Below are 13,177 nucleotides of genomic sequence, written 5' to 3' on the forward strand. Positions count from 1 at the left end.
ATTTCAGCAGACCCCATATTTCTACACTATAATTCGCTAGTGGTGGTTAGTCATCAATGAGTGACTTTACCCTTGGGAAAGTCAATTATCCTACCCATTCACTGATGAAAGTACATACCAGGTGTTGTTAGCTCCGTTTACCAGCATGGTACTTGTCGTCTTTATGTACAATAAAGAGCATAGTTGGCTGCTATTTTTCCTGTTGTGCTTTGATTCTGAAGTGGATACAACATATATGTGGTTGACATTATCACCTTGCATCGAAACGCTTAGTGAAGAACACCAACATATCAGTATTTACAACATTACTTGGAAAAGATATCTTCAGTCAGGCACTTCGGCAGAGCATGGCAGCATGGCAATTTTCAATTACAGCAAAGGATACTCATTTGCCGCCGGATGCGGAGGGAGTCTCAGCCTTTGGACTGTTTGTGTCCATATCCTGTTCATCTTGATCGTCTAGCAATTTTTTGAGTTTTAGAGGGTCTGTAAATATATGCGAGGATCCCCATATGGCCACTTTGTATTTCGCTGGCCCTATGAACCCATACTGGTAGCCTCTTGAGTGGAGCTGAGGATGGAGAGCAAGGAATGCCTTTCGAGCGTCAACCGTTTCCTTATAGTAATCCTGCGAGATGTAGACTTTGCTGTTCTTCCATAATATATGATTTTTTTTCCGAATGAAGGCAAGTATCTGTTCTACATGCTGATATCTTAGTGGTTTGCAGACAATGGCTCTGGGACCTTTTGGTTTTTGGAAATTCTGCCTGGGACTCGATGCGCCCTGTCAAACTCCAGGGGCTGATGGAAGGTAATGTTGGTGGCCTGCGAAAACCATGTTTCCAAAAATGATCTACAGGAGTCGTGGGATTCCTCGGATCCCTCTGGAATACCAAAGATGCGGAGGTTCCCTCTCCTATTTCTATCTTCCAATTCAGACAGTCTCTTCGTGATTTGGTCTGAGTTTATGGACAGTCGCTTGAGAGTTCCGCATGTTCTGGTTTCTACGTCTTCCAGTCGGCTGATCCTCGCTTCCGTTTCTGTTAATCTTGCATTGGTGTCCCGAATGTCTTGTCTAATAGCCACAACCTCGTCTTTAGTTGATTTGGCCAAGTCGCTTACTTCCTCAAGTCTGCTTAGTATGGTTTCTAAGGCGTCACTGTTTGCTTTTCTGCCTTTGATGGGTGAGACTGGGCTCAGTTGTTCTGCTTTGAGCATCTTCAGGTTCTTTGTTTGGTCCTTATCACCCATGTTGCCGCCCAGTGAGCTGCGGGGGTTATGTAGCCTTATTGTGGGTTTTTGGCCAGTGGTCTGTCGTCTGAGATGAGTGTTTAGATTAGGCCTGTTGACTGAGAGCGGTCATCAACCTACAATTTCCTAGAGCGGCGAGTTGCTGAGAAAACTGAGCAGGCTGCAATATCACAGTTGTCGGTAGGCCCTGATTCATGAGATCAATCCACACGGACGGGTTATCTTCAATCCTCAGTCGTGCCCAGGGTTCTTACAGATTGGAGACTCTCACAGGCTGCCTCACGTTTTGGAGATCTTTATAATGCGTGCCCTATATATTCTGATTTTCAGAACTGATGTCGGAACCGAGATTGGGCTGGTTTGGGAGGCTTCAATCCGCATTTGAGCATCTGCCACAGGAGGAGACACGTTTTACGGCGCCATTTCTCTCGGTCTGCCTAATGTGCTTGCTCGTTGTTTTCTGGGCCAGGCCCTCAGTTGTATTAAGCTGCGCTGCTTTGATAGCTGATCCCAAGCGATATATGCTTGCCTCCTAATTACCGCCCTTTATCTTGCTGCTGCCTTGCGAGTTGTAAGCAGATGCGCCCGCCATTTTGTATGCGATCCATTCTATTCTATTGTAGGAGCCGGAGCCTAATGTCGGCGCGCAGCGTGTGGAATGCAGAGGTGGTACACAGTCTTGAGCTTCGGCGTTCCGGGGTGTGTGATGTTGTTGGAGGTGAGCCCGGTATGAGTTGCGCAAAAGCTCAAAGCCTCATTAACAAGCCCCAATAAAGGATGCTGGGTGTCCGTTCATTTCTTAATAGCTGATAGCTGGCATCTGGTGCTGTGAGTGAGGATAGAGGCGATCATATGTGGCAGGTTCGCAACCACCCCAGTCGCGTTGCAGGAATTTTGTCAGTTTTGTGTCGCATAGTGTCAATAATCGAACTACTGCTGATTAAACTTGACCCCGCCATTTTGAAAATGTTCCATTCGTTATGTGCGTTACATACAGGCCGGCCCCATGGCGGTGAGCAGCGCTTGTGTAGAGAAGTTGTACTCCTTCATGACCCATGTAGATCCAGGCGTCCAGGCGTCTGTCTCCGGTGCGTGAGTAGATTTCTCCAGACCTTGGTGGAAGCAGACTGTGGTCGCCGGGTGACCGCTCTCTCTCAGGCTCTTGGTGCGGTCGTGTACAGGGTTCTTACACGTTGAGGAGCTTGTCAGCGGACCTCACGCTTGTGAGACAGTTCATTGCATGCCCCTTACTCTTCGGTCCACAAATCTGGTGTCGGATCTGGGATCGGTCCTGTAGAAGAGGATTCAGTCCCGTAATTGAGCTTTACCACGGGAGGAGAAATGCACTACTCCACCATTTCTTCTCGGCGTCCAAACCACGCCCCCCCAGTGTTACTGAATTTTTATGTTGTCATGTAGAAAGTGGCTGTGGTGTTTAGCCTCCATGATTTGTCAGGCCTCTTGATATTTTAGGAAACATTAGTTGCGGTCCTGTTTTCACCATTATCTCTCTGGTTTGTGTTCTGTGTGCCCTTTGAATTTCCAACAGCAGGTTGAACTACATTTAAGTAATTGCCCGAATAAAACTAGTTGGGAAAGATCATATCGGCACCTTCCAAGTTTTCCAGGTTATTCCTTCGGTTCCTGTGTTGCAGATCATTGTTTCTTCTGCTGGAACCTGTGGTACTGTTCAACTTGTTTGAGTCCCGCTTTTATCTGTTGCATGTTGGTATTGAAGGATTCAATGTTGTATCAGATAGAAACTATTTCAGTCAAGGTTTTCGCAGTATTCTCTTTAATCTTGGACACTGATAGCCTCAATATTGTGAGCTATTTCAGAATGGCCTCCTGTGCTGGGTCCGATGTTCGCTGTTTCGTGCTAGGTTGAAGTTTTGGACATTGTCCCTGTTACTGTGAATAGTAAGTGTTGTGATAATGGGTGTATTCCCTATTTACAGGATCGTTCTCTGCCTTCTGATGTACTCCCAGTTACGTTGGGCTCTGTAACTTGCCCGTGTGTCTCACAAGTATTCGCGTTTCCACAGGCTGAAGTAGGGTGTTTTCCAAAGAGTGTCCTCGCTCTTCCCGTACAGAGACTGTACAGCTTCCCATTATCTGGCTGCCTGCATTGCGTGAAGAGTTTGGAGCTGTCAGTACAAGGTTAGTGAAGGTAAGTTTCTGGATCACAGGCATATGGCCACCACCAATCCTCTTTATGTTTAGGGTTCTCCTTGCTGCAATCCGGGCTCAGTTTAACGGTGGAGTTTGACACCTACTTTCTTGTCGTTCTTGATGTATCTGTGCCTTTAATACTGTTCAGACCTCTGTGGGTGGCGTTACAGCAACTCTTTTCATCCTACCCGGTGCACAACAGTCGTCATGTGGAGGCCTGCTGTTGTGGCTTCCTAGCAACTTGCCACCCTCTCCTGTATTATTGCTGAACGTCAATGAGGTTCAATGTGTGGTGCTGGTCTATCATACGGGTTGCAACCTCTGGCTGAGCTTCATAGAAGTGCTTTCCCCGGCCAGCACACCTCGAGCGTTGATGTTATGAACATGATTGATTTCATGAGACTAATGAGAAGAAAATACCTAGATGCGGGACTTCTCTAGACCCTACTTCTCTGGACCCTACTTTCAAATTACCATTATTCTCTCAAAGAAGATGGAGATTTTTTTTATTTTTAAATTGTGAGAGATGGTAGATTACCGCAGGTGAATTGTTGAGGATTCTCATTAAATTTGGTTGAATCTACTGTGAAATGTATAGTTGGATGAAAACGCAATATTTATTCATTGACTTTCAAGAAGAAATGCAAAGCAATTGAGTTTATCATAAACAAAAATGGCAAGATGTGAATAAACCGAGTTATTAAGGATGGTTTTATATATCCACATCAATCCCACTGTGTATCAAATCCAGATGGACAGCATTCAGTTTCTGTTTACCCAGTGAGCTGGAATGCCATATCTTCTCCCTTGAAATCTACAACTCATGAAGATAACATCCTCTCATCATCGATAATAATGGTTATCCCTGCTGTAGTTATGCCACTCCTCAACAACACCTCATTTGTCACTCAAGACTGGACATATTCCTCTTACCTTTTTTTTTTAATAGAACTAACCTTGATCCTGGTGACCTCGCAATTTACAGTCCTATCACCTTTCCTGATGTTTATAATCAGGAAGGCAGTTTTCAGCCACTTAAATTACCATTAGGGCAACATTCACTTCTAGACTAGCAACCTGAGTTGTATGTCAATGCAGTACAAAGACTACTAGCATTCAAGCGGGTGTCTGTGCTTGTCTCCTCATTTTGTTTTATCTCTCTTCAAACCTTGACACCACACTGTCATATCCTGGTCATCACACTGATTACCCAAATGGAAGTTGACAGCCTTGTCACATTTTTGTCATATCTGAAGAACAGGTGGTATTACTCTTTCTAGTGACCCCTCTACCTGTGCATCGAGCCTTTTGGAGACCTGCTGGTGAACAAAGAGTTCCTAATTAACCATTGTGCAGATAAAACACTGCTCTTCTTAACACTCTTGATGTCTTCTGGACAAGACATCAATGGTCTGAATGCTTTAATGTCAAAGGCTTACCACAAGCTCATGTTTGCAAAACAATGTTTTTGTCACAAGAGGCAGAAAGCAGTTCAAAAGATGACTAGGGCAATGATCTTGGACAGATACCCAACACTGCCATCATTAAATAGCTCCCTCTCTCCCTCTCCCCCTCCCTCTCCCTCTCCCCCTCCCTCTCCCCCCCTCCCTCCCCCGTTTCAGAAATGAACCACAGAATGCTCAGCTTTTTAACATCTTCGGGTCACTCTTTTCTCCCCTGAAGTGTCCTGCAAAAAGCAACTTATAATGGCCATGTAAGCATGACGGAATCCCGCCCCCCATAACTTCACTAACTTCCTCTGTCTAACCACATCACTTTCTAGACTTACTGGGTCATCTGTAGGAAAGCAGTTAACTTAAACAACTTACTATACCTTACAACCAAAAGCTAGAACTTTTGGGTTAACGGCCAAAACCTGCACTGCCAAAATTAGTAATTGTGATGCATTGTAGATCTCGAACTCCAACCTCGTCTGGATTGAGAGTTAATTTCATGCTTTCCAAAACTAGTTAATTGTGTAGCTCTAAGTCACAATGACGCTGTAATTACCTGGCCATCGGTTGCTATGTGATGAGAATTCCCCCTTTACTTACTGTGCCCATTAACCTCGTTGCCCCCTTGCTCCCATCTCTTCTGTCATTTCCAACTCTTCTACTCCACTACAATGTTGTTTGGATAGGTTTGCACTGTATAAGTTGCATGCAACTCTGCCGTACAGTAGTTTCTGTAGTTGAATAAAGGGATGCCCAAAACGGCTCAAATACTTAGGCACCTAGTTGTGTAGTGCTGAACTAGAGTCCTAATTCTAGTTTCTACACGTTTCCAACTCATGGGGAAACAATGCATTTCCGAGCGTCTAATTTCCTTCTTTGCCCGAAATTGATAGTCATTACACGAAGTATGCAATAACTTTAAAATGTCATTTGTAAACATATTTGGTTTATGATGTCTTCCTAGCTGCCAAAACCACTCTGACATTTTGACAAAATGATGGTTGTAACTTAATGCATATTGGAAGCTGAAGTGAGACTTAAGGCTGGGCAGGAGTAGTGATGATTAAGAATTTTTTTTAAGTGTATGCAAGCATGTGCTCTTAAGCAGCGGCAGAGGTTTGTGAAAGTGTGAAACTTCCTGTGAGTCAAGCGTGAAGCAATGTTCAGAAAAGTAATTGTGTTGTACTTAATGAATGTCACAATGTGCCATGAGGACTGCCGTTTATGAAACATTTGTAAAAGGTTTTTCATTGTTTTGTTGTTTTTAGACCTTTCATAGCAGTCTTTGTTTTTCTCACTTTCAGCCGTCTCATGGGTATTGTATCAGCACTTTTTCCCAAAGGCTCACGTAGTGTAGTTCCTCGAGACACACCGTTGAATATATTTGTGAAAATCATCCAGTTCATTGCTCAGGTAAGTTGTTTCTGATGAATGTAGCCTTTATGAAACCACCCTATGCATTGAGTTATTTTTTGCTAGTATGTAGGGTTAGCAAATGGCTGAATGCTTAATAGAACTGATCCCAATCAAGACTGTTTTACTTTTGTATGTGCAGTGATTATGGGGAACGCCTATTACTTTGCTAAATTCCACCTAACCTGAGTTTCATCATCCTGTACAACTTTTTCAATAAGAAATCCAGAGGGAGATCCAGTCCCCTGTGCTTCAAGTTCTCATTGCTCCATAAGAGCACCTCAACTATGCCTACACTTAAACTAATTAGTGCTTGTTACTCAGCCTCAATACTTAAGTGTTCTAAATCATTTTCTGCAACCTGGGACTCTTGCAATATGTTGAATGACGTTTCTTCATGTAGCTGAGGTTTGAATTTTGCATGAAATAACAAGGCAAAGACCTTGGTGTGGTTGCTGATTTTTATTAAATAAAAGCTGTAAAGTCTCTCTGCAATATCAGTTTAAACAGTTGTATAGAGAGAGTTTACAAATATTTTAATTAATGTTTTACATTACATGTACAGTGTCAATTTAGTATTCCAGACTTTAACATCACAACTCTTAAACGAAAATACTGTATATAACATTCAGAATATGTCTCAAGTGTTTCTTCGATTATTCACATGGGTACATCACCTATTGCATTTGCTTCCTCCTATTATGATACGTTTATTTGCTCTTACAGTAACTTGGTGATCTTAGTGGCTGGAGCTGCAGAGTGAGGCAACTCCCATATCTTTTAAAAAAAACTAGAAGGGCAAGGACAGTTACATATCTCACTGTCTTCTCTGAACAATGTCTGTTGCCCTTGGCTGTGTGTTTGGTGGCGCAGGTTGTATGTGGATTCCTTGGATGTCCAGCACTACTTTAAAGGAGGTCACATACTCTGGAGCCTCCAGGGCTCCAGAGTATGTGTCCCATTCTCCCTCCGATGTACTTCCACCGCCCGTCTATGCAATTGGTGCCAAATGTCTGTTTCAGCGTGGCTTATTTCTCCAAGTCTTATAGCCAGCACCACAGGTCCTGGTCCACTGGAGACTTTTCGCCATTAAAAGGTATCCCTTAGTAAGGATATATACCAGGACAATTAATTTTATTCAATTTTTAGGTCGAGCCTATCCCATTCCGCAGGAATGGATAGGGTAGAATTTTAGTGTGCAAAATAAGTCCTCAAACCATCGGGCGGATTTTAAACAGTTCACGTGAGATCACGTGAACACAAGCACGTGCATTGCCCCACATCAAAGCCGTCAGTCTCCCTCCCACAGGCTTCCCCAGCGTGCGCAGTGCGCGCTGGCCTCACTTCTCCTCCCCCTAATTGCTTGCACTTTCACGTCCGCCAGACCGTGAGCTACATCCAAGGGTTCCGCTGCCCCACCCCCTGCTTCATTGCCACCAGCAACATTTCTCATCCCCTAATTATTCACTGCCCACGGCCTGCCGGCCGGCGGTACTTTCACTTTCACAGCCGCCACTCACCGGCCCCTGGATAACATGTTATGTGAAAGCACACAACCGTAGCATCGTTAGTACCGCCAAAATACTGCATTAGAGTTAACTAAATACAAAACAACCCCAATCTTTATTTATCAGTAGGGGAAGCAGGTAATGTCTTCCAACCCCCCTCTCCTTCTTTTAGCGTCCCTTGAATAGACCCTGTGCATGTGCAGATCGGCTCTTGTGAACACACGGCAGCCCGGGCCTCTCCTTGCTGGGTTTGAGGTAGAGGTGCCAATCAAAGGCTCTCCGGGACTGAACCAGCTGTCTGAGGGCAACGCTCGCCCACCACCCCCAAACAAATCACCAGAAACTTATTATGCGCCTATGTTTGGTTAATCTTCGCAGGGCTGTAAATAAACTCGGAGCGACACTCTCCAGACATGAACATATCAAACACATTGGCAATAAACTCCGGATTGCCCATGTAGTTATTTTCCTCCTGGTACTCTCCCTATTCCCTTCCTGTACCGCCAACCCCTCCATTCTGCAGCCTCTTTATCCGGTCTCTCGCTACCACTCTCTCTAGCCTCGCTCACGCCACTCACTTCGCCCCATTTCCTCTACCGATCTGTCCCAGACTTTTTCCCTCGCCTCCATCCTCTCTTTTACATTCAGACCCTGTCTCTCCCACCTACTCCCTTTCTCTACTTTTAGTCAGGCTCTCGCTGTTACGCGCTCTCTCCCCCTCCCCTCTTTCCTACATATTGCCCCTTTGTTTCTCTCTTCTCTGCTTTATATTGACCGCCTCTCAATACCATTTCTTTTCCCCTCTGCCTTTCTCTTCAACTCTCCCCCGCCCACTGCTCCACACTTCACGGCCGCCTGGCCACGTCTCGCATTTCTCCTTCCCCCCTCCGCACAGCAATGCCAATTTATTTTTTGTTACCACCTAATTAGGCGATGGGAGAAGGCTCCAGTTTTCCTGCTTGGCTTTGGCCCACCTTGCTACGTCACAGCCTCCACTCACCGACCCCTGGATAACATGTTGTGTGAAAGCACACAACAGTAGCCTCGTTAGTACCGCCAAAATACTGCATTACAGGTAACTAATTACAAAACAACCCCAATCTTTTTTTAGCAGTAGGGGCAGCAGGTAATGTCTTCCAACCCCCCTCCCCTTCCTTTGGGCGTCCCTTGAATAGACCCTGTGCATGTGCAGATCGGCTCTTGTGAACACACGGCAGCACAGGCCTCTCGTTGCTGGGTTTGAGGTAGAGGCGCCAATCAAAGGGTCTCCGGGACTGAACCAGCTGTCTGAGGGCAACGCTCGCCCACCACACCCCAAACAAAACGCCAGAAACTTATTATGCGCCTATGTTTGGTTCATCTTCGCAGCGCTGTAAATAAACACGGAGCGACACTCTCTAGACATGAACATATCAAACACATTGGCAATAAACTCCGGATTGCCCATGCAGTTATTTTCATCCTGGTACTCTCCCTACCCCCCTTCCTGTACCGCCAACCCCTCCATTCTGCAGCCTCTTTATCCGGTCTCTCCCTACCACTCTCTAGCCTCGCTCACGCCCCTCACTTCGCCCCATTTCCTCTACCGATCTGTCCCAGACTTTCTCCCTCTCTTTTACATTCAGACCCTCTCTCTCCCACCTACTCCCTTCCTCTACTTTTAGTCAGGCTATCGCTGTTACGCGCTCTCTCCTTCCTCCCCTCTTTCCTACATATTGCCCCTTTGTTTCTCTCTTCTCTGCTTTATATCGACCGCCTCTCAATACCATTTATTTTCCCCTCTGCCTTTCTCTTCAACTCTTCTCTCATCTCCCTGCTCTCGCTTTCCCTCCCTGCTTACTGCCTCCCCTCTATCCACACCCTGTGATGTCAGCTTACAGGCCCTCTTGACGCACATGGAATCTAGCCGTCTCACTGAGAGTGACTATTTTAAGTGAAAGTCGATTACATTATGTAAGGCACTGTTTTTTAAATGCCGCAAACTTTTATCCCCCACCTGTGATGTGAAACTAATTTCTGGACGTGGTTGCTTATCGCCACCTGCAGGCCAAAACTGCAGGCCTCACACCCTCTCACCCTCACTCCCCCTCACACCCTCACTCCCCCTCACACCCTCACCCACCCTCACATCCTCACACCCTCACTCTCACCCACCCTCACCCACCCTCGCTCACCCTCGCTCACCCTCACACCCCCTCATCCTCACACACCCTCACTCACCCTCACACCCTCACTCACCCTCACCCTCACCCTCACACCCTCACCCACCCTCACACCCTCACCCACCTTCACACCCTCACCCACCTTCACACCCTCACCCACCTTCACACCCTCACCCACCTTCACACCCTCACCCACCTTCACACCCTCACCCACCTTCACACCCTCACCCACCTTCACACCCTCCCCCTCATCCTCACTCACCCTCACACCTCCTCACCATCACACACCCTCACCATCACACACCCTCACATCCTCACTCCCTCACCCTCCCTCACACCCTCACACCCACACACCCTATCGCCCTCCCTCTATCTATCTATTGCCCTCCCTCTATCTATCTATCGCCCTCCCTCTATCTATCGCCCTCCCTCTATCTATCGCCCTCCCTCTATCTATCGCCCTCCCTCTACCTATCTATCTATCGCCCTCCCTCTACCTATCTATCTATCGCCCTCCCTCTACCTATCTATCTATCGCCCTCCCCCTACCTATCTATCTATCGCCCTCCCCCTACCTATCTATCTATCGCCCTCCCCCTACCTATCTATCCATCGCCCTCCCCCTACCTATCTATCTATCGCCCTCCCTCCCTCTATCTATCTATCGCCCTCCCTCTATCTATCTATCGCCCTCCCTCTATCTATCTATCGCCCTCCCTCTATCTATCTATCGCCCTCCCTCTATCTATCTATCGCCCTCCCTCTATCTATCTATCGCCCTCCCTCTATCTATCTATCGCCCTCCCTCTATCTATCTATCGCCCTCCCTCTACCTATCTATCGCCCTCCCTCTACCTATCTATCGCCCTCCCTCTACCTATCTATCGCCCTCCCTCCCTCTATCTATCTATCGCCCTCCCTCTATCTATCTATCGCCCTCACTATCTTTCGCCCTCACTCAATCTATGGCACCACCACAGCACTACTTGGGCACCACAGCACTACTCAGGGGCACCACAGCACTACTCAGGGGCACCACAGCACTACTCAGGGGCACCACAGCACTACTCAGGGGCACCACAGCATCACTCAGGGGCACCACAGCATCACTCAGGGGCACCACAGCATCACTCAGGGGCACCACAGCATCACTCAGGGGCACCACAGCATCACTCAGGGGCACCACAGCATCACTCAGGGGCACCACAGCATCACTCAGGGGCACCACAGCATCACTCAGGGGCACCACAGCATCACTCAGGGGCACCACAGCATCGCTCAGGGGCACCACAGCATCGCTCAGGGGCACCACAGCACCGCTCAGGGGCACCACAGCATCACTCAGGGGCACCACAGCATCGCTCAGGGGCACCACAGCATCGCTCAGGGGCACCACAGCACCGCTCAGGGGCACCACAGCACCGCTCAGGGGCACCACAGCACCGCTCAGGGGCACCACAGCATCGCTCAGGGGCACCACAGCATCGCTCAGGGGCACCACAGCATCGCTCAGGGGCACCACAGCATCACTATGCGCTACCACAGCATCACTATGCGCTACCACAGCATCACTATGCGCTACCACAGCATCACTATGTGCTACCACAGCATCACTATGCGCTACCACAGCATCACTATGCGCTACCACAGCATCACTATGCGCTACCACAGCATCACTATGCGCTACCACAGCATCACTATGCGCTACCACAGCATCACTATGCGCTACCACAGCATCACTATGCGCTACCACTGCATCACTATGCGCTACCACTGCATCACTATGCGCTACCACTGCATCACTATGCGCTACCACTGCATCACTATGCGCTACCACTGCATCACTATGCGCTACCACTGCATCACTATGCGCTACCACTGCATCACTATGCGCTACCACTGCATCACTATGCGCTACCACTGCATCACTCAGGGGCGCCACAGCATCACTCAGGGGCGCCACAGCATCACTCAGTGCAACCATTCACCAACAACTGGTTCAAATATGTTCTTTCAATGTTTCAAGCTTTATTACAAATGTCACAAAAAGATGGTAATATTTCACTTCTGTTCTTGGATTTTCGTCACAATAAAATACACTGAACATCATAATCTTCACAAGAGTTAATTACAAAACTTTAAGCTATTGCCATTATAAATTACAATAACTTTTATTTAAGTATTTAAAAAAATTTAAAGCCATTGTTATTTGTAATATCAATACATCTAAGTCACTTAAATACAAAACATGTTGCATTACAAATGCTATAGATGTCACATTTGAAAAAGATAAAAGTATTGGCATTGTAAATGACAAAGCTAATAATTTAGCTATTTTCAAAACCAACACATAAATAAAAAATGTGTCATTTACAAGACCAATAGCTCAAACTTTCCTAATGCGAGATCTATTGCATTGCAAATGCTTGTTATTCTTTTTCCCCATGGGCCAGATCCCTATTAGGCATGCAAGCGGATCTGATGTGAGTGCCTCTGCTTTCAGTTCTGTTGTGTTTTTTACCGTCTTGTCCCAAAACAGTGCTCTGTGTGCATGGCCACACCATGCGGTAAGTCTGCTTCTGGGGAACTGAAACTGGGACAATACATTGCCATTACAAGGGACTTAAAAATTATCCATTTAGAGGTGCTGTCGGTCCGATGTTAATTATTAAACTGAGTGTATTTGAGACTATACTTTTTGACCCGCTATACGGAGGCCAGTCACTGTTAGTCCGACAGTTCTTGCCCACTGTCTGCTGAATTTGTTTGTGTAGTTTGGTAGCGGCGCATCATATAACATAGTAACTGTCTTTCTACTGTTGCAATGGCTCAGCTGTAGCACCTCATAGGTCTGTGGCTTGACTATTTCCTGCATCCAGACTCGCCTCCATGTATGTGTCAGTGCGTTGTAAAGCCTGAAGTGACTTGGACTTATCCCATATTCATCCCCATGCTCTTGGAGACTAAGACGGGTATTGTGTATGTACATGTCTCCCAGAGTCAATATCTCGCCCTGTGTCCATGTTTTAGTGTTGTGATTTTGATCCACGATGTGAATGTCTGGCAAGGACGACAGAGGAAGGAGCAGTGAATACGGAGGAGGAAGTTTAGCTGGTTGCACATCTTTATGCCAGCAGTGCTTGGAAATCATGACTAATTTGTTAGACATGGTCACCATTGTGTTCCCATCAGGCAGTCTGACAGTGGCCGACCCTGG

General features: G+C 46.8%; 1 protein-coding gene across 11 annotated transcripts in view; it reads left to right on the plus strand.

The window, feature by feature from the left end:
* The window catches only part of FRYL (FRY like transcription coactivator), a 2,483,143-nt gene that overhangs the window by 707,640 nt on the left and 1,762,326 nt on the right, over positions 1–13,177 (plus strand). For all 11 annotated transcript variants that reach the window (XM_086962669.1, XM_086962670.1, XM_086962671.1 and 8 more), the window contains one exon: positions 6,182–6,290. In XM_086962669.1, coding sequence (XP_086818795.1) covers positions 6,182–6,290 — 109 coding nt within the window. The remainder of the gene's footprint in view (positions 1–6,181; positions 6,291–13,177) is intronic.

This window comes from Lissotriton vulgaris, chromosome 3_1 (genome assembly GCF_964263255.1).
Source record: "Lissotriton vulgaris chromosome 3_1, aLisVul1.2, whole genome shotgun sequence".
Classification (NCBI taxonomy): domain Eukaryota; kingdom Metazoa; phylum Chordata; class Amphibia; order Caudata; family Salamandridae; genus Lissotriton; species Lissotriton vulgaris.